We start from the raw sequence: 19532 nt of genomic DNA, 5'->3' as shown, positions 1-19532 counted from the left end.
ATAAAACATTTTCACGGACTAAATAAGCACGAATATTCACGAAACTTTGTAACCCTCAAAACAAATCTAGATGGAAGCTTAATTGGAATTGTGTCACCGTGTCACTTTCCTTTTCCTATAATAATCATTAAACACACAGCTAACCTTGCTAGCAAACCTTGTTAGCTTAGCTTGTTAGCAATAACATTATGGTATACAACAAACAGCATAGCCATATTTACAGATAATACGAGTGCATTTCTTACCGTGCCTGGTGATTTTGATGAATTAAAAAGGCAGTCCGTAGCTTTAGCCATAGCTATAACAAAGCCATAGCATCCATTTACAGAGAATACAGCAGTTCACTTCAGTCTGAGAGCCTCGGTAAAATAGAAACTGAGCATGGCTTTGACAGGTCTGCATGTGTTCACTGGTCAGCTAGCGTGCCGCATAAAAATCATATTTGATCCAGTAGTAGACTAAGAGTCACAAGAAAACAGAAATGCGGCAGACAAACAGAGACTTGAGAGAAAAAAAGAAAAGAGGCAAAAAAAGGCGGTTGAGTTTTATTTTTTGTGTTTATTGGTCAGCTGATGAGCCACAAGAACAGGAAACAAAATAAAACACAAGAGAATCCTATATGGTAAACAAAATGTCTGAAAAGAACGCTAGACAGAAAGAAAATGACATATCAAAGGAAGCGAGCGACATTAAAGCTTTAGAGTCATCCGCATGAGTCAGCCATTTGGACAGCCGGTAAAAAGATGCTTTTTTTTTTTATTTGGGGGGAAAGATTGGCGGATCTTTGGCGAGGCGCAAGCAAGAGTTTCCACGTGAGGTTTCTTTGTGTGCTGCCCTCACATGGACTCAAACTCGTCGACGCGCTGCTTGGTGTTGCCCTGCCGGATCTGCCGCAACGTCTTGTACTTGTCGCGGCCCGCCCGCACATTTTCGGCGTGAAGGACATCGTTGGCCGTGTTCTTGCTGTCATCACGAGCCTCCGCCAGCTCGGAGCTAAGAGCCTGACAAAAAAAAAAATAATTTTTTAAAAATTAGTCAAGGAAACTAAAAAATAACTTTTTCTGTACAAACCTGTGAAGCAGTTTTTCTTATGGAATATAAAACTTTTGGAAATTTTGTTGAAAGTATGTGGCTTTTCTTTAAAAACAATTTCGGTAAATAGGATTTTTTAAAATATGTTTTTTGTTTGGAAAAATCTGACTAAAAAAAATCCAATTTTTTAAGAGAAAAAATATTCACAACTTTTTTTCCCAAATTCAATACAATTAAAAACTTTTTCATGGGAAATATTTTTTTTCAGTTTTTTTTTTAAAAACAGAAATACAACTTTTTATGAATGTTTTTTTTTCTCGAAAATATACAACAAAAAATACTTCAGAAATATCAATCTTTTTTTTTAAAATTATTTTTTCTCTAAAATGTGTGTGAGTTTTCTTTTTTACCTATGCAACATTTTTTAAATTTTTTTTTTAAACACTCAGCATCCCCTGACCTGTAGCTGCTTCTTGACGCGCTGGTTCTTGTGCGCTTCGGTGACCCTGTCCTCTTCGCTGCGCTGGCTGCTGATTCCGTCACTGAAGAGTTCAGCGCTGGCTTCTCCGTTGCTCTCGTCGTGCTCGTCGTGTTCGTGCGGCGCCACAGTGGGTGAAGTCATGGCCACCCGCAGCTCCTCCCGCGTCCTTTCCAAATCATCCTGTGCGGCCATGGCCTGAGTGGGAAGAAGCCGGCATGTCATTTGGACGTTTTTTTTGGGAACTTTCAGTGTTGTGAAGTTTTACTTTGTGCTGCCATTCGGAAGCATCTTCCTCCTTTTTCCTCTTGGCTTCTTCCAGCAGAGAGATTTTGGCGGTGAACTCTGCTAATTCAGCAGCCTGGCAATCAAAAAACATCACAACCTATTAATTGGCCAGCAATTTTAATCAACAGAGATTCTCTTTTTAAAATATGGGGAAAAATCGTAGTTTTTTTTATAAAGGTAATCCCATTAAAATATTCCCACAGCCAAAGAAAAATTGGAAAACCTGCCAAAAAAGGCAGCATTTTGCCCATTTCTCTCACTGCTGTATGCTTATGGTTAAAGCACAAAGTATTATAAAACTGTTAAATGTTCTGCCTGTACAACGATTAATTGATCAAAAGACAACTAATCAATTCTCAAGTTCATTGAAAATTATTTTGGTAGAATCAATTGTTTAGACACCTTGTCAAATTTTAAATTGGTCAAAGAATGTCAGCTTAAGTATTCTAAGATTCCTGTTGTTCTTCATGAACACACACTGATTATCTATAATTTTTTTATAAGAAGATATTTATTAACAATTACTTTGAAAAACAATAATCAAAATGTTTTTCCATTTTCTGACACCTTATCCTATGGATGGGAAAAACAAAGCGTGCTTACCAGCTGTTCCTGGTTCTTCATCTGGTCGGCGGCCTGCTGCACGAGGGCGACCTTGGCCTCCTCGGCGACTCTCCGCTCCTTGTCCAGACGCTGGGCTTCCTCCTTGGCCCGCTTCCTCTCCTGTTCTAGCTCCAGGGCCTTGCGGGTCTGCTCCTCCAGTTCTTTCTGCGCCCGCTGCGTCTGCTCCTCTATGTTGCGCAGGCGCTCCATCAGCTCGTCCTTCTCACGCTCCATGCGCTGCTTCTCCTTCTCGGCTTGCTCGCGCTTCTTCTTCTCGTTCTCCAGCTGCGCTCTGGACCAGGGTGATGGAGGACATGGCATCAAGAAGTAACCACGCAGGGAGGTTGGAGCAACACTGCCCCCTATTGTTCACACTGCTTCATTGATATGAACGAGGCCAATTAAAAACATTTAAAGGCAAATGGATGTTTAATAAATAAATTGATCAATTTTTCCATTAAGGAATTAAAATTTTAATACATCTTAACAATGAAAATTAACCTATTTAATCATTATTTGTTTGCAAACACTTTTAAAATAATACATTTAATAACCTTACTAATTAAACGGATGGATTGTTTTTATTTTGGAAAATTGGTTTCAATATTGTTAATATTTAAAAAAATATAAAATAAAAAATATAACACATAATTAAATGTATTCATTAAATTACAGTAATTCAAAACGTTAATTAAATGTCAGAAAGTAAAAAAAAATCTGCAAATTTTCACAAATATGAAATAAAAAAATGACACTGATTAAATTCTAAAAAGTTATATAATTTGCAGGGTGTATGACATTTAAAATGCTATTAATTGTTGCAATATTGTGCCCTCTCGTTTGATAAGAACTGTTGTACCTCTCCATCTGCTTGTGGTGTTTTTCCTCTCGGGCCTGGGCCTTCATCTGCTGCACCTCAATGGTGTCGGGCTTTCTGCGCCGCATGTACAGCTCGTGGTTGCCCATGCACAGCGCCAGGATGCGCTTGTTGATGCGCAAGCGTGGCGCGTAGAACACAAAGTCCTTCAGTGCACACAATTAGACGTTCTCCTAAATCTTGTCATCAGAAATTTCATTAGAAGAATACGACGGTACTTACCGGCGCCTTCTTGTCGATGGGCTTGATGGCAAACTTCTTGTCGTTGAAGGAGATGTTTCGGATCTCGCTCCACGGGAAGCCTATTTTGGGTGACAACCTGAGGAAAATAGTGGTATTAAATATAACAGTAAAAAATAAATGACTACATCTTACTGTTGTAGAAAAAAAGGTAAAGTTGTCCAATTATTTAAAGGGTGATTACATCTAAGACCTCTTCTTTCTGTACATTAGAAGTAATGTTTAGAAAATATTGTTGAAGGGCTGCATAAAAAAAAATTAAATATAGTAAGTTTTTTGTTCGTTCAGCGCGACCTTGAAAATGAAATGAACACAGAAAATACAATTACTAAATTGTCAGGGAATATTTTGTTCCAATTCCCTTTTTCCGCGAGACTGTATTAGTGATTTTAAAAACTGTATAAACCATACATTTCTTCTTTCCAGCTAATATCCTTTCTCACCACACGGGGGCAATGTAGCCACATGAATGCCATTGTTGTGAAGAGGCACTAAAAAAAGCAGCATTTAGGGTCAAAATGACCCACAATATGCGTTTTTAAATTTTTTTTTTTAAGTAAGATAAGTTTTTTTTCCCCGTAATCCGTTTGCGTTACTTGTCTTCATGCTCGTAGATATTGAGCCCGAGGGCGTCGACGCCCAACCACAGCTCCGTGCCCTTCTTGTTCTTGATCTCAAAGTAGTTGACGCCGTACATCTCCAGGTCTTGAGCGATCTTCAGGTACTCCATCATGGCGTCCTCCCTGCACACACACGCACACGCAAGCCTCGTCTCCACCATTTGGTATGTTCGGCACTCCTACATTGTATTTCTATTTATTTCCATCTATCCGTTATCTGTACCACTCATCGTACACACCTCACATGTGCACATACTTGTATCCCATTTAATATAGTGTATGTACATTATGGAATACTTAAAACATGCTCCTCAGTCTAATGTGCCATTTTAATGGTCTATACATTTGTAATAAAAAATGTATTCAAATTTTCATAAAAATCCCATTTACATCAGATTTCTCAACACACTTCTAATGTATCACAATCGCATTATATGTACCAATTGCATATCTAATGTACCATAATCACATATTTAATGTGCTATACACCTACAATGTACCACATTTACATACTTAATGGCTATATACCTTGCATGTAGCATATTTACATCGTAGATTGAGATCATCGTTCATGTATGTAGCAGTCACCTGAGCATGCTTCGGTGTTCCTCGTGCCAAGTCTGTATTCTGTCCTCCCACTGCTCTTTTGTCAGCTTGTGTTGCTCCAGAACTCTGCCACCCAGACCAAGAAGAGAATGTCACCATGACAACAAAAGGGTTTCATCATCGTCTTCGTTATCATCATCATCATCATCATCATCATGCACCTTTGTGGCAGCAGGCGGTCGGCTGCGAGGTAGCCAGACTTGTGCACGTCCTTGTTGTGGTCGCCAAACTTGGCCTGGACGGCGTAGGAAGCCAAGAGCACGGCGGTCTCGGGAGGGCAGTAGTTCTCGTCGTTTAAGATGGCTTCCTTCACCTGCACGGATGAAAATACAATGTTATATGGTCCAGGGATTTTAACGGATAGCAAAATTTGGTTTCAATAACCGAATTTTTGCACAGTTTGTAACTATTTTTATTCTGTTTTGTCTCTTTAATTTTGGTGTAATTCCACAGCTGACCACTAGATGACTGCACACTTTTGCTTGACATGGTATTAATTTGAAAGAAGAACTAAAGCAGGAAGTATTAATTTTTAGTACTACTGCAATCCTGCTTTTTACGCGAACAGAAAGTGATGGCTGACGGTTCCTGTTACAATATTTTTGTGTTGTTTATTAAGCTTGGTCTCTTTCAATATTATAACATTATTATGTGTTAGAATGTGTTTAGGATTTATATAGTTTTTTCTTAATAAATTAAAGTATTAAAAGCAAGCCATTCACCTGCTCTGGCCCCCCCAAAAACATGTTAAAATTTGTTTTTAAAAAGAGACCCTCAATTATTGGGAAATGTTTACTGTAGCGAAGAAGTTTTAAGTTATAAGTGTTCACCACTAGATGGCAGACAGTTTAAGAACGCCACTAACCCCAAGATTGTATTTCTCTACCTGAGAAGTGCGGGTCTGGCAAGAAGCCAAGACCAAACAGCTACAATATTGACACAAGTTTAATTAGCCCGTCTATGGCGTTTCACATTGCGAGTTAGCATTCAGATATCTGATGTATGCAAGACAAAGTTACGTGGTCTGGTTAAACACACATTGTGGAGCTCTCTGCCAAACTGCTCAATTGGAGCCAGGAAATAGCCAGAGTACCTGAAGGAAAAACAGCCTCTGCGTGATCTCCTGGATGAGCTCCTCCGAGACGTCCTCTGGAAAGAACTTTGCCCTGAACTTGAACTGAAGAGGGTTCTCCTTTTTCACGTCCTGCTGCGTCACCTGGGTGAAAAAAAAAGGCCACCATATCCTCTTTAGGAAACAACACTGTGGTGCTTTTAGGGTGGTGTTGCCTTCAGGGGCTTTGTGTGTCGCTCACCTTCTTATTGAGCTTCAGCCACGTGACGTAGCCTTTGCTGTCGATGTACTGAAGGCCGAAGAACCAAACCTCCCTCAGGCCAACTGTCTTCACCACCTGCAGAACAAGTGGGTGTTTTTTTTAAATTTTGTATCATGAACGGGGGTATGAAAGTATCAATAAATGACAAGTCCCCAGAAAAATCTGACATTATGACGTCATGTCAGAGGTCTGAACAAGGAACAGGATCAGTTAATGACTGATTTAAGATGACAAGCATTATCATGGACACTTGTGCCAATCGGCTGTGTGACCTCCTTTTCAAAAGCAGAACCCATAAAAGAAGCAAAAGCCTTCTCTTTCATTTGTTTTCCTTCCTTTGCATCACTGAAACCTTTCAGACTGGGAACAATGCTGAAAGCCGCCCTTTAACACGCACGCACGCGCGCAGACACACACACACACACACACACACACACACACACACACAGACATATATATCTATATACCGGCACAAAGAGATCTTTGTCTCGTATTAGACAGAACCAAAAGCGACCCGAGCACCTACTGGCACACATTGCCAGTGCCGCCTTGGCTTTGGTGGAACAACAATAGATGACTCTGAAGGAAGGATTCTTTTGGGAAAAAAAAAACACTGTCTGTCATGTATTGTATTATCAGAATAGGGGCAGAATTTTACATTGAACAACATCAAACTACTGTATTATGACAAAAGGTTGTACTATTACTATCATTTTAATTTTTAGGCAGCACGTGGACGAGTAGCCTCTCAGTTCTAAGGTGTGGGGTTCGATTTTGGCCTCCAGGCTTCCTGGGTGGAATTTGCATGTTGTCCACGTGCTGGCGTGGCTTTCTGGAGGTACTCCACTTCTGTTCACATTCTAAACATATCCATGTTACGTTTATCTTATACCCAAAATAGGTTGACAGGCATGGAAAAAAAAAGGTGCAATTTTTTTTTTCTTTCAAAAAATTTGATCAAAATAACAGGATAGAGTTTTTTTATGTGAAATATATTCGGTATAAGGAAAAAAATCTTTTTGAAAAAAATTACAGTACAAAAAAGTTTAAAAAAAAATCTAAATAGTACTTGTTATTTGTACTTTTATGAGAAAAAAAGTTGTAGCCTCGTTCTGCGACAAAATTCTAAAAAGACATTTATTAATTAAAAAAAAGTAATAATTACATAAGAGAAAAAAGGTTATAATTTTTTAAAACTACCGTTAATAAATCCTCATAATATTCTAAGAGAAGGTTGTACTTTTCTGTTGAGAGAAACTGAGAAAATGTGTTATTTTACATTAATTTATATTAATTGTTGGAAATGAATTGTAATACATAGTTGTAGGGAAAGAAGTCCTTTCATGTGAAAAAAAAATCTAAATATTACAATAAAAATCGATTTTAAAAAGGTTTTGAAAAAATTAGTACAGCACCAGAAAATATAATTTTACATACAGGGAAAAGGTTGTAATTTTACAAGAAAAAAATGTTAAAATATTATCTGAAAAACTTTTAACCAATTTTGTGTCTGTGCGCATCTCACCTGATCAAAGAGCTGCTTGCCTGTTGTGTTGGGCTGGATGGCAAACTCCAGCTCAGCATCCATGGTGGTAACACGGACGTTCGTCTGCATGACAAAGATGAAAAAAGTAATAATACACAAACATGTTTGGTATGTACGCACACACACATTTGTGTGTGAGCACGTGCGAGAGAGTGTGAACGGGGCCATATGTTGTCTTTCAGGTCACTTTGTGAGCATGCAAGGCTGCAGTTTGTTGATAAGGTTTCAACCCCATGCAAACAAAGAATACGTCAAGCATTGATGGCTTCATGGACGAGGCTACTCAGGGACGGGATTCATTAATCAGGCCCGACTGAGCTTGCTGTCGACAAAAAGAAATGACTTAACAATATCACCATTTTATTGTCGGAACAAAAGAAATTTTCTTTTTTACCATTACCACTTAGATCTTAGATGTTTTGCTCGTAAAATTACACTACAAAATTTTTCTCCGCACAATTGGGGAACCCCCACCCCCCCGACATAAAAATCACAACTTGATTTATGTAATACTACAACACCAGTTACTAGACCCGAGAAGACTGCTGTCTCAACGAGTGGCAATCAAATGGGCAGTGGGCTAAGAATGAAACTAGGGCTGCTCGATTATGAAAAAAAATTATATTAACGATTATTTTCGTAATAATTGAAATCCCGATTATTCAAATAATGATTTTATTTTTTTGGTACAAAATGGAAAAAAATATATAAATGGAAACCAATATAATTTTGTTTATTTTAAGATAATTTAAAAACAAGGTGCAAATGTACGGTTTCCTTGTATAACGAAAGTTCATTGCAGTTTACTTGTGATACTTACAAAATTACCATAGAACTTTTGCAACATTTAAATAAACAACTTCAGTAGAATGCTCAAATTTTGAACTTGAACACACTATAGGATTAGACCCTGTAAAATGAGTACTATTTCAAAAATGTTATAGATGGAAAAATATATACTGCATATAATAATGATTTTTTACGATTATGACCATTTTTGTGATCGTTGCGTATAAAAATCGTAATGGAATTTCGATTACTTGCACAGCTTTGACTTTAAACCATTGTGAGCATCTCGAGTCCATCACTTCTTCGTGGCTAATCTGCACAGTGCAAGATGTCACCGGACAGACGCTGCCAGGCGGTCAAGCCGGATTATCCAGATTGTTTTACGGGGTTGACCACTTCCACATTGCAAAAAGCACAATAAAGGCCCACCGAATAATATTGACGTGAAGACACAAGACTCGTCTCCATTTTGTGGTGACAGCTTTCTCTCGTGCCTTCCTTCTTTGTAACAATGTAGGCCAACACATACGTGTAGGGCCCATGTGTTGGTTGTTTGTGTGCATCAGGACCGCCTAGCGACACTGTTTGTGTGTGACCGTGTCCAGACTCAGACAGCCATAATTAAAAGCTCTTTGCCACTAAGCTGGTTAGCAGGCTTGGAAGGGCAGCGGCGGTGAACTTCTTTACCTCATCCTCACACACACACACACACACACACACACCCACTCACACACACAAGCAGGCATAATTTAAATTTATTTTCATAAATGACAAGACTTTTGCCTCACAATATCTCATTGATTTATTTTTATGTGAAGTACAACCTTTTCTAAGTGTTTTTATTTATGAAAATTGTAAAACTTGTTTCCCTCTTTATTGTTTTCCCCCAGTGTGCGCAGCATGACTAATGTCTTAGTTTTTTTTTTCTTTGTTCTTTCACTGAAAATTTTAATTTTCCACCCATATTTTGATATTTTATTTTAATTAAAGTTTTAATTATGATACTTGGATTTCTTGGGCAAGTTTTTGTCTTGTAAGAATATTACCATTATTCCCCCCCGCTATCGCATTTTTTTTTTTTTTTTTTACTGGCACCTTGTTTTTTTCTTGCGACATGGAAAATGTAACACTATTCTTTCCGCATGATGCCTTTTTTTCTCCTTACATTACATCCTTTTCCGCTCACTCTTACAAATTCGGACAATAAAGTAGCTTGTGTAACGTACAACCATATAAACCAATAAATAAATCAATATGTCTCTTAAGAGTCTCCTACACCATCTGACCTCCCTCAGGGTGATTTTCTTTGGGGGTGGGGCAGCTCTGTATCGTTGCCACGTTTCCCTTTGTGCTTACACACATTCAATATAAGAAAGCTTTTCTATGGATGCAGACACACACCTTGCATGTGAACGCCTCTGCGTTACATCAGCTCTGTTTGTCGGCCGCATCACGTAAGCATGAGGAAACGATCAAGTTGCTCTCAGGTGTGTGTGTGAATTTGCAATTGAACAGAATTCTGGTGTGGTGCTCCGTCAATGTTGGTGCAAAACTGTGTATGAGAGCAAAATGGTGTGTGGGACCTCATGCAGGATTTTTTTTGCAGTGTATATTGAGTTGTTTAAAAAAAAAATAATAATAATAATATTTGTTGCGTAATAATTTAAGATTTTTACATAAAAAATACTTGAGGCAAGTAATATGCTAAAAAATTTTTTGTCTTGGCAGAAAAATAGAATATTTTGCATTGAAGCAAGATATTTCATCTGTTTCATTTTCGCAGGACACTCAGGGCCTTTGAACATCGGCATCGAACAGCATTAAAAGACGAACTCAGGGGGGCGCCACGGTGCACTGGCGCTGTTTTAATGGCCTGAAAGGCAGCTAACAAAGCTAAGCTAGTCGACATGTTTTTAACAAGCGTGGCTGCAGGGCGCCACAATGCACAGAGCAGGCAGTGAAAGGGCCCCGTGTGTTTACGTCGGGGTCACGGGGGGGATAAAGTAACCAGACTGGGAGTTTCCCCTCAAGGCGGCATTGGATACGGCAGGTGGACTGCAAAAGTGCGTGTCTCTCTCTTTCTCGGTTTTCCTTTCTCCAATACTCACAACTGCCTTTCTCGTTCTTTGTACATGAACAAATGAAATGTGTATTTTATGACAATGAACGCTGTCTAGATAAATTGACAACCACAATGTTGTAACTTGATGAATACTAAGACTTTTCATGTTCACGTCCATGTTGTCACTGTTTTTACTTTTTACCTCCCGTGAATTTTGACATTAATTTGATGGAAACCTGTTGGTGTTCACTTCACAGTGATTTTTTTTGGGCATTTAAATTTGGTGAAATGAATGGGGGGAAAAAAAAACTCACCGGCTTGGGCATCTTCATCCTCTCTGTGCACGTCCTCTGCTGCTGAGAAAAGAGAAAGAAGTCGTCGTCCGTCTTCCTGCTGCCGAGAAAACACACAAATGGCCTTAATAGTCTTAACAAAAAAACGTTTAGTTTGGAAAGTTACCAAAGAGTCAGCCAGCTAAAGTAGGTCACACTTTCGTCTTCAAACTTTCCTACATTTTCATGGCAAGAGGATTTGTATATTAAAATGAATCTTGCCATTTCTCTAAACCCGGCCAGCCTTTCAGAATTAAGGACACAGACTTCAATTTGACACCTTGCAATCATTATGTTGCTTTTAGGACAAGTCCTGAAGGTAAACGTGGCCTAGAACAGGAGTCCATGTAGTCTTTCTCTGTATGCTACAGATAACAAATTTTATCGCCCTTTTACGGCTAAAATATTAGCTAGGTTAGCATTTTCTTGTACATTAGCCGACAATTATGACTTCTTATCCATACCATTAAATCTTTATACTAGTTACCGTAACTTTTCTTCTCCCATTACGACTATCCATTAATTGAATCATTGCGACTTTTCCCAATCATTCTTCTCACTTTCATGCCGTCGCTGTATGAAGCTCCATTATTTTTCTCCAATAAAATCTGGCCTGGTGACTGTCAGCACAAAATGACTTCTAGCCCTCAAGTCCTTTCATCTGGTGATTTCTTTAAGCAAGATGATAACCATGCAAATTATTTCAGCTAATTCCCGACAGGAAACTTGTCAGAAAAAAAAAAACTTCAAAGGATAACCTCCAATCAAAAGCAGGTCTACCTTACAGAGGCTCCCGGTGACCTATATATACACATACCGTAGGCGGTTCCTATATACTGTACCCAATTACTGCACCTGCGGCATGATGAAGATGGAGACTAGACATGGGCCTCTATAATTTTATAGCACCCACTCCCTTTGTTATCACTTTTGGCTGCAATGACGTCGTCAAATCGGCTTTGTTTCGCATCCAACACAGTGAATGTAATTGCATGAGGTACATTTTAATCATTTTAATAGTCCAGGTTTTATGGCAACACACGAACAACAGCGACCAGTGGGGTCAGTCTGTGCGTTTGTTGAAATCCCGAACGTCTATGTTTGGAAGCACGCTACCTCGGAAATGGGATCAACTAACCTTCAATAAATAAAACATGGATAATTAAGAGTAAGACAATTAAAAGAACATAGGGATAATATACTTTTTGTCATTTAACAGGAAATAAAGTAAAAACAAGAGGGAGGGGGGAGTGGTATTTTTACAAGAATAAACAATATATTTGTAGAAAAAGTGTTTTGTAAAAATTTTTTTTAACGTAATTATGAGAATAAAGTCCTATTTTAAAAGAATTAATTAAGAATTTAATAAGGAAAAAAAACAACATAAAAGGTCAAAGTCACAATTTTACAAAAATTAAGAAAGACAAAACAGGAAAAAAAATGTTGGAATATTCTGAGAACGAGAAGAAGATTCAAAATTGTAAAATTTAAAGATTCCTAATTTTACACAAGAAATGTGGAATATTTTGAGAGTAATCAAAATATTACGTGAAATTTTAAATATTTTTGGAATACCAAAAAAATCCAAATACTTGACGAAAACAAGTGAAATTTCACGTTTTTTTAAGCAGAACATTTTTTTAAAATTTTGCTCATTCGCACTTTCACAACAGCTGAAGCTGCAACAAAAAAGTAAAATATTTACATACTTGTGAAAACAATTCAGAAAGTTTCAAGAACATTCTTTTTTTTAAACAATAAAATAGTCGTTTATTTTAAAAGGAAAAATGTTACAATACCTCAAGATCAATAAAAATTTAGCTGTCATAATATTCCGAACATTTTTCTATCATAATGTGTGGCGTATATTTGGTAAGGAATTGCTTGTGTGGCAGCAAGAGTACGAGACACCTCGCAGTTAAGATAAGTCCTGACACAAAGCACTTTCATTTCCGTTACCACTTCCTGCTTCAACTTTGGCCAACTGCTCCAATGTTTTGTTAATATACATATATATCATAAATCAATACATAGACAAAACACAACCTGACAGTGAGAAATGCTTTGTAAATTATCTGGATTATCTATATAGTTCTGAACAAAGCAAACATTCTTGTAGAAGTAATGCAATGATGTATGCTTTGATAATGGGAAGAGTGTGTGACTTTTCTCGCAACGGAAGCGTGTTGATACTTCGAGGAAGTGTTAAAAAAAATAACGACAACAGGATGAAAAGAAAAGCAGATGAAAAGGTGTGAAATAAGTGGGCAACTTGAGGAAATTAGCAGTGGTAAAAAGTAAAAAAAAACAGCAGAAGAGACAAAACAGCTGTTCACTAGATGAATGAATTGAAAAAGCAAAAATATATTTTTCCCTTTATTTTTCCAAAAATTAATAATTAAAAATATTTTTCTCATTGTTGTTGATCCATTGTGACAATATATGATAGTTCTATTCAAAAAATTTTACTTTCCCAAATAACATTGTGACTTTATTTTCTAAAATGAGCAACTTCATAAGTAGACCGTCCTTTTATGTGCTTATACAATGTAGAATTTCAAAAAGAGAAAGAAAAATCTAAAACCATCCTGCATAGCGATCGCGTGTCAACAAGCAACAAACCTCTTTCTCAAATGAGTTGTAATTTGGTCCCTAGTGGAGGCGTGACCAACAGGAAAATACTTGAGTGACAAGCAAAGGACCCAATGAAAAAGGAAGCAGGCCAATATGAGAACAAAAAAAAAAAATTAAATTGTTGTCGGATTTGTGTGTTGCAATTTTATGACACCAAGGTAGCAATTTTTAGTGGGGAAAAAAAGTTGGCTTTTACGCTTTATTATTTTCTTTTTAACGTACAGAACAGTCGAAATTGAACTAGAATTAAGTTTAACTACGACAATGGAAAAAAAATTACATTTTAGAAGTAATATTACAAAAATGTAATATTAAAATTTATGACCATGCCATTATACTAGAATAAAAATGTACTTTTTGCAAGAAAAAAAGTATTAATGACAGAGGGGAAAAAATGTTTTAAGAGTATTAAATCAAACTGATGAAAATAAATTCCAATATTTTTGCTGTGAGAATAAATCAGTAATTTTACAATATTCTGAGAAATGTCCTAACTTTAGGAAAAAAGTAGATATCAAGTCTAATTTTACAAGAAACCTACGAGGGAAAGAATATAATCTTAAAATAAAGTTGCTAGTTCCAACCACCAATGCCGTGCACAGAAACTGTTGAAGGGGAGCGGACGACAAAAGAGGCAGACAATCAAAATACTACTCCACTTCCTGTTGTCCAATCAGCGAGGCTTTAAAACTCATGGCTTCACTTTGACACTGGACAAGAGAACGTAAACAACAAGCGACCTAGCCAATCACAACCCCCACCGCTGTCAATTGGCCAATCAGCGTGCTTTCAAACTCACCGCTTCGATTTGAGGCTACAGGAGGCTGGCTCGGCTAACGGCGGTGCCGCCTAGTTAACTGCCGCGTTTAAATGACAGCTGGTGACGTGCCGAACGGGCGAAAATAGCGGATGATGCGAGTGATTCAGAGCGGCTTTAAAAAAAGGGAAGTGGAGATGACTCATTGGAAAAAATACATTCAGGCTACCTTAATATGCCTCAACATGTCAAAACCAGCCGTGTTAACATCAATCGATATAGCCGCCGGCTATTCGAGTAGGCAGCCAGGTAGGTCTCCTGACCAAAAAGCGGCTTAAAACACTCTTATGACCATCACAAAGGAACGTAGAAAGAGACACACGTCATAGTAATATCTCAACGAGACTTGAACCAGCTCCCCAAAACGGCTACAAGTCGTTAAACGTACCCCGGAGGTGCCCCCCCGAGATAACTAATTAGCGTGGCCTCTAATGACGCACCTCACCACGGCGACAAAAGTGGCACCACGGCCACGCTCCTTCTCCAAAACGACCTCAAAGACGGCACCGGAAGACGCGATACAAGTTGACAAGGGAGTAAACTCCCGGCTCGACTCAACAGTACAACCGCGCCGTGTTGATGTAAAGGATGCCTACGAGGGATCGTTGCTACCTCGTCACCACCACAGGACAAGGACTTTTGCTGTCAATGTTTGCTTTGAGACTGAAAAAGTTGCTCAAAGCACTCTCATAACAATTACAGTGAACACGAAACGACCCACACGTTAAAATGGCATCTCAACAAGCCATGAGCCAACGCTCCAATACGGCGACAAGTCATTCAAGGTTCATTTAAGGTTCCCCGGAGATGCCCCTTGTGCACTGGGGGGGGTTAGCTAATTACCTCGGCCGCTAATGACGCACCTCACCTCGGCGACAAATGTGACACCTTACCGCTTTCAGCTCACCTCCAAATTGACTTTCAAGTCGGCGCCGGAAAGCGCCGAAGAAGCGACAGATATCCAAAATTGACAATAGCAACCAGCCCCGGTTGGAACTCACCAGCACGGCCGCGCTGCGTCAAGGTAAAGGATGCCTGCGATGGAGTGTTGTCACCCCGCCACCAGCGGTCCACTATGCGCCTCCTCCTCCTCCTGACTCGGGCGCCGCCGCTTTATATATCCACACGGTGGATAAAAATAGCCCGTTGCTTCGACGGCGCTGACCGGACACGGAGCTCACTGACACGGGTAAGACTCGTCACAAAGTCACACGTACGAACGCAGTCAATATGGCTGACTAAGTTGGTAGTGAGGCGTGGTAGTGGTGAGCGCTGAGCGGCCCCCCCTCAACCTCACTCTCTTTTCGCTCGTCTCTGCTCGCCGTGCATTCGCCCCTCCCTTCGGCAACAAGCTCAAGTTTGTTTTTTTGTACTAGTGCAAAAAAAAACTAAAACGTTTTCTGTTACAATGTTTAAATATTACAGCGAAAGTAAAGCGGTGCTTTGACATAAAGAAGATACAAACACTAATAGCGTACGTTTATAAAAACAAAAAATACGTAATGACATGATTAAATTATATTTCTCTTTTTTTTCAAAGGCTAAAGAATACATTCTCGAAATCACTATAATTGAGGAGCAGTTTTTCTAATCAGCGACTTCATGTGAGGAGCTACTTTGTAATTTTGAGGAGCATTTTTTTTGCAGGTTGAAGCCAGCGTCGGAAGTTAGGGTTTCATTAAACAAAAAAAAATACAATATTATGAATAAACAATTGGTTACATTTTTTAGTTTATTTTTTTTGTTTTATTCACATTGTGCCTGACAGTAAACTGCATTTTCTTGTCTATAAACACTTTCAGTGGAGCAATTTCAGGCACAAATAACAAAATTTAGTTTAAACATAGTATTTCAGCATCGTCCTTTTGTGAAATTTTCGAACATTTATTGTTCAGTTCTCAAAAGTTAAAATCAAATTTGTACTGCATTGCGAAAACAAACAAAAACTGTTTTGGCATTCTAAATTTTCAATAGTTTATATTTATTATACTTTTAACCTTATAGGCTATAGCGTGATTCATATCCTGTCAAAGCCATTATTGTGTATATATTTTTTCCAAGACAATTCTTAAATTGCCTGCCATTTTGCTGTTCAAAGTTGGATAGTCTATGCTTTACCGTAGTTCCTGCCAGACTTCTGAGAAAACTGTACTTGATCAACCAAGCACTAATTCCGGTGTTTCAATGTGTTTGAAATGAGGCGCAAAATTTTGAGCCTTGATATATATTGTTATATTGTCCGTCTACATGTGTTGCACCTTGATTTGTGGTCAAATATCCCTTGCTTAAAGCGTCATAAATGGGGCACGACTGATTATTCGGCTGGCCGATATTTGCTCTTTTAAAGTATCAGAAATGTTGGAGTTTGTTTTAACTCATTGATGCATTACAACAGACAGTGGGTCAAAATAGGACATTTAACGCATACATTTATGAGGAAATAGTGTTGTATAAACAAGTGAATATACATCAAATGACAAATGAGTGCATGCATGAATAACAGCAACAATAACCATCTCACATGCTCTTCACTCATCATCTTCCTGTCTGAGTCATGTTCATTCATTATCTTTCATAGTCAAATCAAGCTCACATGCAATGCAAATTGATGAATGAAGCCATGAGAGCAATCCGTCATTATGATAAATGAAAGCGAAAGAAAACGGTCCTCGTATCACTACTTGAACTTTTAACTTTTATACGTGATTTGTGTCGTATTTTCAAGCCCAAATCCAACTTTTTGCATTTTGAAGTGGGCTTTAGCGTTCAGCTTCATCTTAACACTGTGAAACACTGACACTTTGTTTGCACGACACGTCGTCGCCAAGGCAACACAGACTCATCAAAAGTTATCCTGCGGGTTTCCATTTCGTCCACAAGGCGTCAGTAAAAGACCACAACGCAATTGGCATTTCAAACAACCTTCACCTGCATTTTTCGTTAATTGCCTTTGGAGGAGGTTTGACCTGGGAATGCTCCATTGAACTGTTTTCTTTTTTTTTTTGCTTTAATAATATTTTAATATTTCTTAAAATACGCCTGATCAACCTCAAAGTGAGATTAAAAGTGGCGATCAGATGTCATAATGACAATCCGTTTTCTGTGATCTGTGCGTTATCCAACATGAAACCCTAATTTCAAGTCCTGACTGTAGTTTAATACCTTAATACCTCAAACTTTAATACCTTAGCCCGGGCATATAATATTAATTTGAAACCCTAACACTGCCATGATTCCTTAATTCCAAAACCTAACCCCTGTAATCTAAGATTTGGTTGGAACTCGAGACCAGGCTTGATACCCCACTTTGAAACTTGAATCTAGGCTGGAAACCGTAATTCAAAAACCAAAACCCTGGCTTGAAAACCCTTATTTGAAACCGTAACTTTAAACCCTTGTCTTGACTTGAAACCACGAATACTGTACCTAATGAAGTGTCCATAGAGATTATTATGCTGTGATCAATGTGACTATTATATAAATATTTACAGTGTTTTGTGAAATAAGAACACTGAGTTACAGTTCTTTCTTTTTTTTATTGTTTACTTTACTTGCCTTCAAGTGTACGTTTAGTACATGGCTAACGCTAATGGAGTGTTTACCTTGACAGAGGTAACATTCCTTCATTGGTTGATTGACTGACAGGAGCGCATGGCATGTGTTACGCCCATTTTTAGCCACTCGAATTAAAAGTAAAACAATTAAAATGTTCTTTTTACATTTCAAAACGATGACACATTTTGTAATCTATGTATGTACTGTACAACGTGCGTGTGCATGTTTTGTTGCTAGGCAGATCATTTTTGTGAGTCAAAAGTCAAGTTTGTGTGAGTCATATCAGATATTCGTCCTGAAACCAAAGCACATGCTTGAAACCCCTAAATTCTTCTTTAAAACCACAGATTGACCCCTTAACATAGACTTGTAACCCTAATATACCATGTTAACTTGAAACACTTAATGTTGACTTTAGGAATGGGCGAGTAAAGATAACAGGCATCGGGCCGATACCACTAATGTAATGTAATATTTTACTCGGGTACTCAGAGTAGCTGGCGATACCTGCCACCGATACTTAAGGTAAAGTAAAATCTTCCATTGGGTTAATGGCTTGCCCAGGCGGCATGACTTTTTTTGTCATTCACGACGGTCGCACTTGTCAGACTACAAAATATCGTTCTGTGTTTTAGACCGGGTGAGACATCACACCCTTTCCAATTGATTCCATGCAAGGAAGGGGACAGACTGCAAACAAATACTGAAAACATGGCAGCTTCTGTCCCACTTGAACAAAACCACAGACCCTCTGGTGAAAGCAAACAGAATTGGTGCCAGTTGACACATGCAGGGCACACAGTACATGTTTGACGACTCCAGTCAATCAAATAGAATTTGCCATCTGCTTTGTTTTCTCTTTAAATCACAAATACGGCCATGCTGCGCTGTAATTAGGAGACGCTGCCATGTCTCGTCCGCAGACATTCTTGTGGACCTGACAAAACAAACCAGCAGAGTTATGCGCAGGAATTCGATTGACGGCAAATGCACACAAAAACTTCGGAGATCGCATCGGAGCCGTAAGGGAGTTGGTACAATGCTTCTTGAATGCCATACACGGTCTATTATATTATAATTTACAAAAACAAAGTCGAACGTAAAGGATTCAACAGTTTCTGCTTCATGATGTACTCATTGCGACTCTTATTGCTGCGCATGACTTGGCCACTGGGTCGAGTCTAATGTGGTCAAAAGGATACAATTGTAGATGAGTTTCAAAACTTGTAAGTGGCTGTAGTAATGATGGTCAGTCGTCACAGAGGATAAAGAATATATGCCTCTGAGTATCGTTACATTGTCTGTCTACGTGTTGATTCACTGCTACTCCATAGATGCTGTTGTTTTTGTCTATGGCATTTCGCATTGTTTGTCCCACCTGTTAAACGGGGTCATTATGAATGCGCCTGAAGGCTTAATGACCTCTCACATACTTAGGTTGCATTTTTACGCTGCACTGTGTAAATGGCAACAACCACAGACTATCTAGACAAAGACCAGATAACCCTGACTTGAAACTTGGACTTTCAATGTAGAATTTTTTTTTTAGAATCAATCATTCTATTCATTACTTTGTCAATGTATTAACCAATTATTGATCTTTGTTTGGCATTTTTCAGTGATAAACAACTGAACAACAATCAAGCGATATCACACAAGACGTTGATGTACTTGCCACCCTTTCTGAAACTGATTCGCTCACTGGTTTAGTCATCGTTT

The 19532-nt window shown here is 38.5% G+C and overlaps 1 protein-coding gene across 3 annotated transcripts; it reads right to left on the bottom strand.

The window, feature by feature from the left end:
• Positions 1 to 538: 538 nt before the first annotated feature.
• Positions 539 to 15570, bottom strand: LOC148323644 (radixin-like). Of its 3 annotated transcripts, none has more exons than XM_088314934.1 (14): positions 15166 to 15570; positions 10790 to 10868; positions 7604 to 7687; positions 6058 to 6153; positions 5838 to 5960; positions 4906 to 5057; positions 4727 to 4810; positions 4115 to 4261; positions 3501 to 3597; positions 3261 to 3424; positions 2402 to 2693; positions 1779 to 1871; positions 1493 to 1708; positions 539 to 1001 (listed from the first exon to the last, which is right to left on the bottom strand). In XM_088314934.1, exons 2-14 carry the CDS (start codon positions 10805 to 10807, stop codon positions 837 to 839), a joined length of 1731 nt encoding a protein of 576 aa, XP_088171060.1. In that variant the 5' UTR covers positions 10808 to 10868; positions 15166 to 15570; the 3' UTR covers positions 539 to 836. The 3 variants fall into 3 exon arrangements, with proteins under 3 accessions (XP_088171060.1, XP_088171059.1, XP_088171061.1); XM_088314933.1 differs by having other exon boundaries at positions 15260 to 15569; XM_088314935.1 differs by having other exon boundaries at positions 15152 to 15172.
• Between the last annotated feature and the right edge of the window lie 3962 nt (positions 15571 to 19532).

The sequence above is a fragment of the Idiotropiscis lumnitzeri genome, chromosome 14, assembly GCF_059441095.1.
Source record: "Idiotropiscis lumnitzeri isolate Australia: NSW breed Sydney's pygmy pipehorse chromosome 14, RoL_Ilum_1.0, whole genome shotgun sequence".
Taxonomy (NCBI): Eukaryota; Metazoa; Chordata; class Actinopteri; order Syngnathiformes; family Syngnathidae; genus Idiotropiscis; species Idiotropiscis lumnitzeri.
The sequence above is the reverse complement of the archived record's forward strand: the minus strand, read 5'-3'. Positions and strand labels throughout refer to the sequence as shown.

Bases quoted from the DNA above. Each gene is read 5' to 3' on its own strand.
- LOC148323644 (XM_088314934.1), bottom strand. The intron at 6,154-7,603 runs GTGAGATGCGCA...CTTGTTCTGCAG, and splicing joins GCAAGCAGCTCTTTGATCAG to GTGGTGAAGACAGTTGGCCT. The intron at 4,262-4,726 runs GTGACTGCTACA...GTGTGTGTGCAG, and splicing joins GAACACCGAAGCATGCTCAG to GGAGGACGCCATGATGGAGT.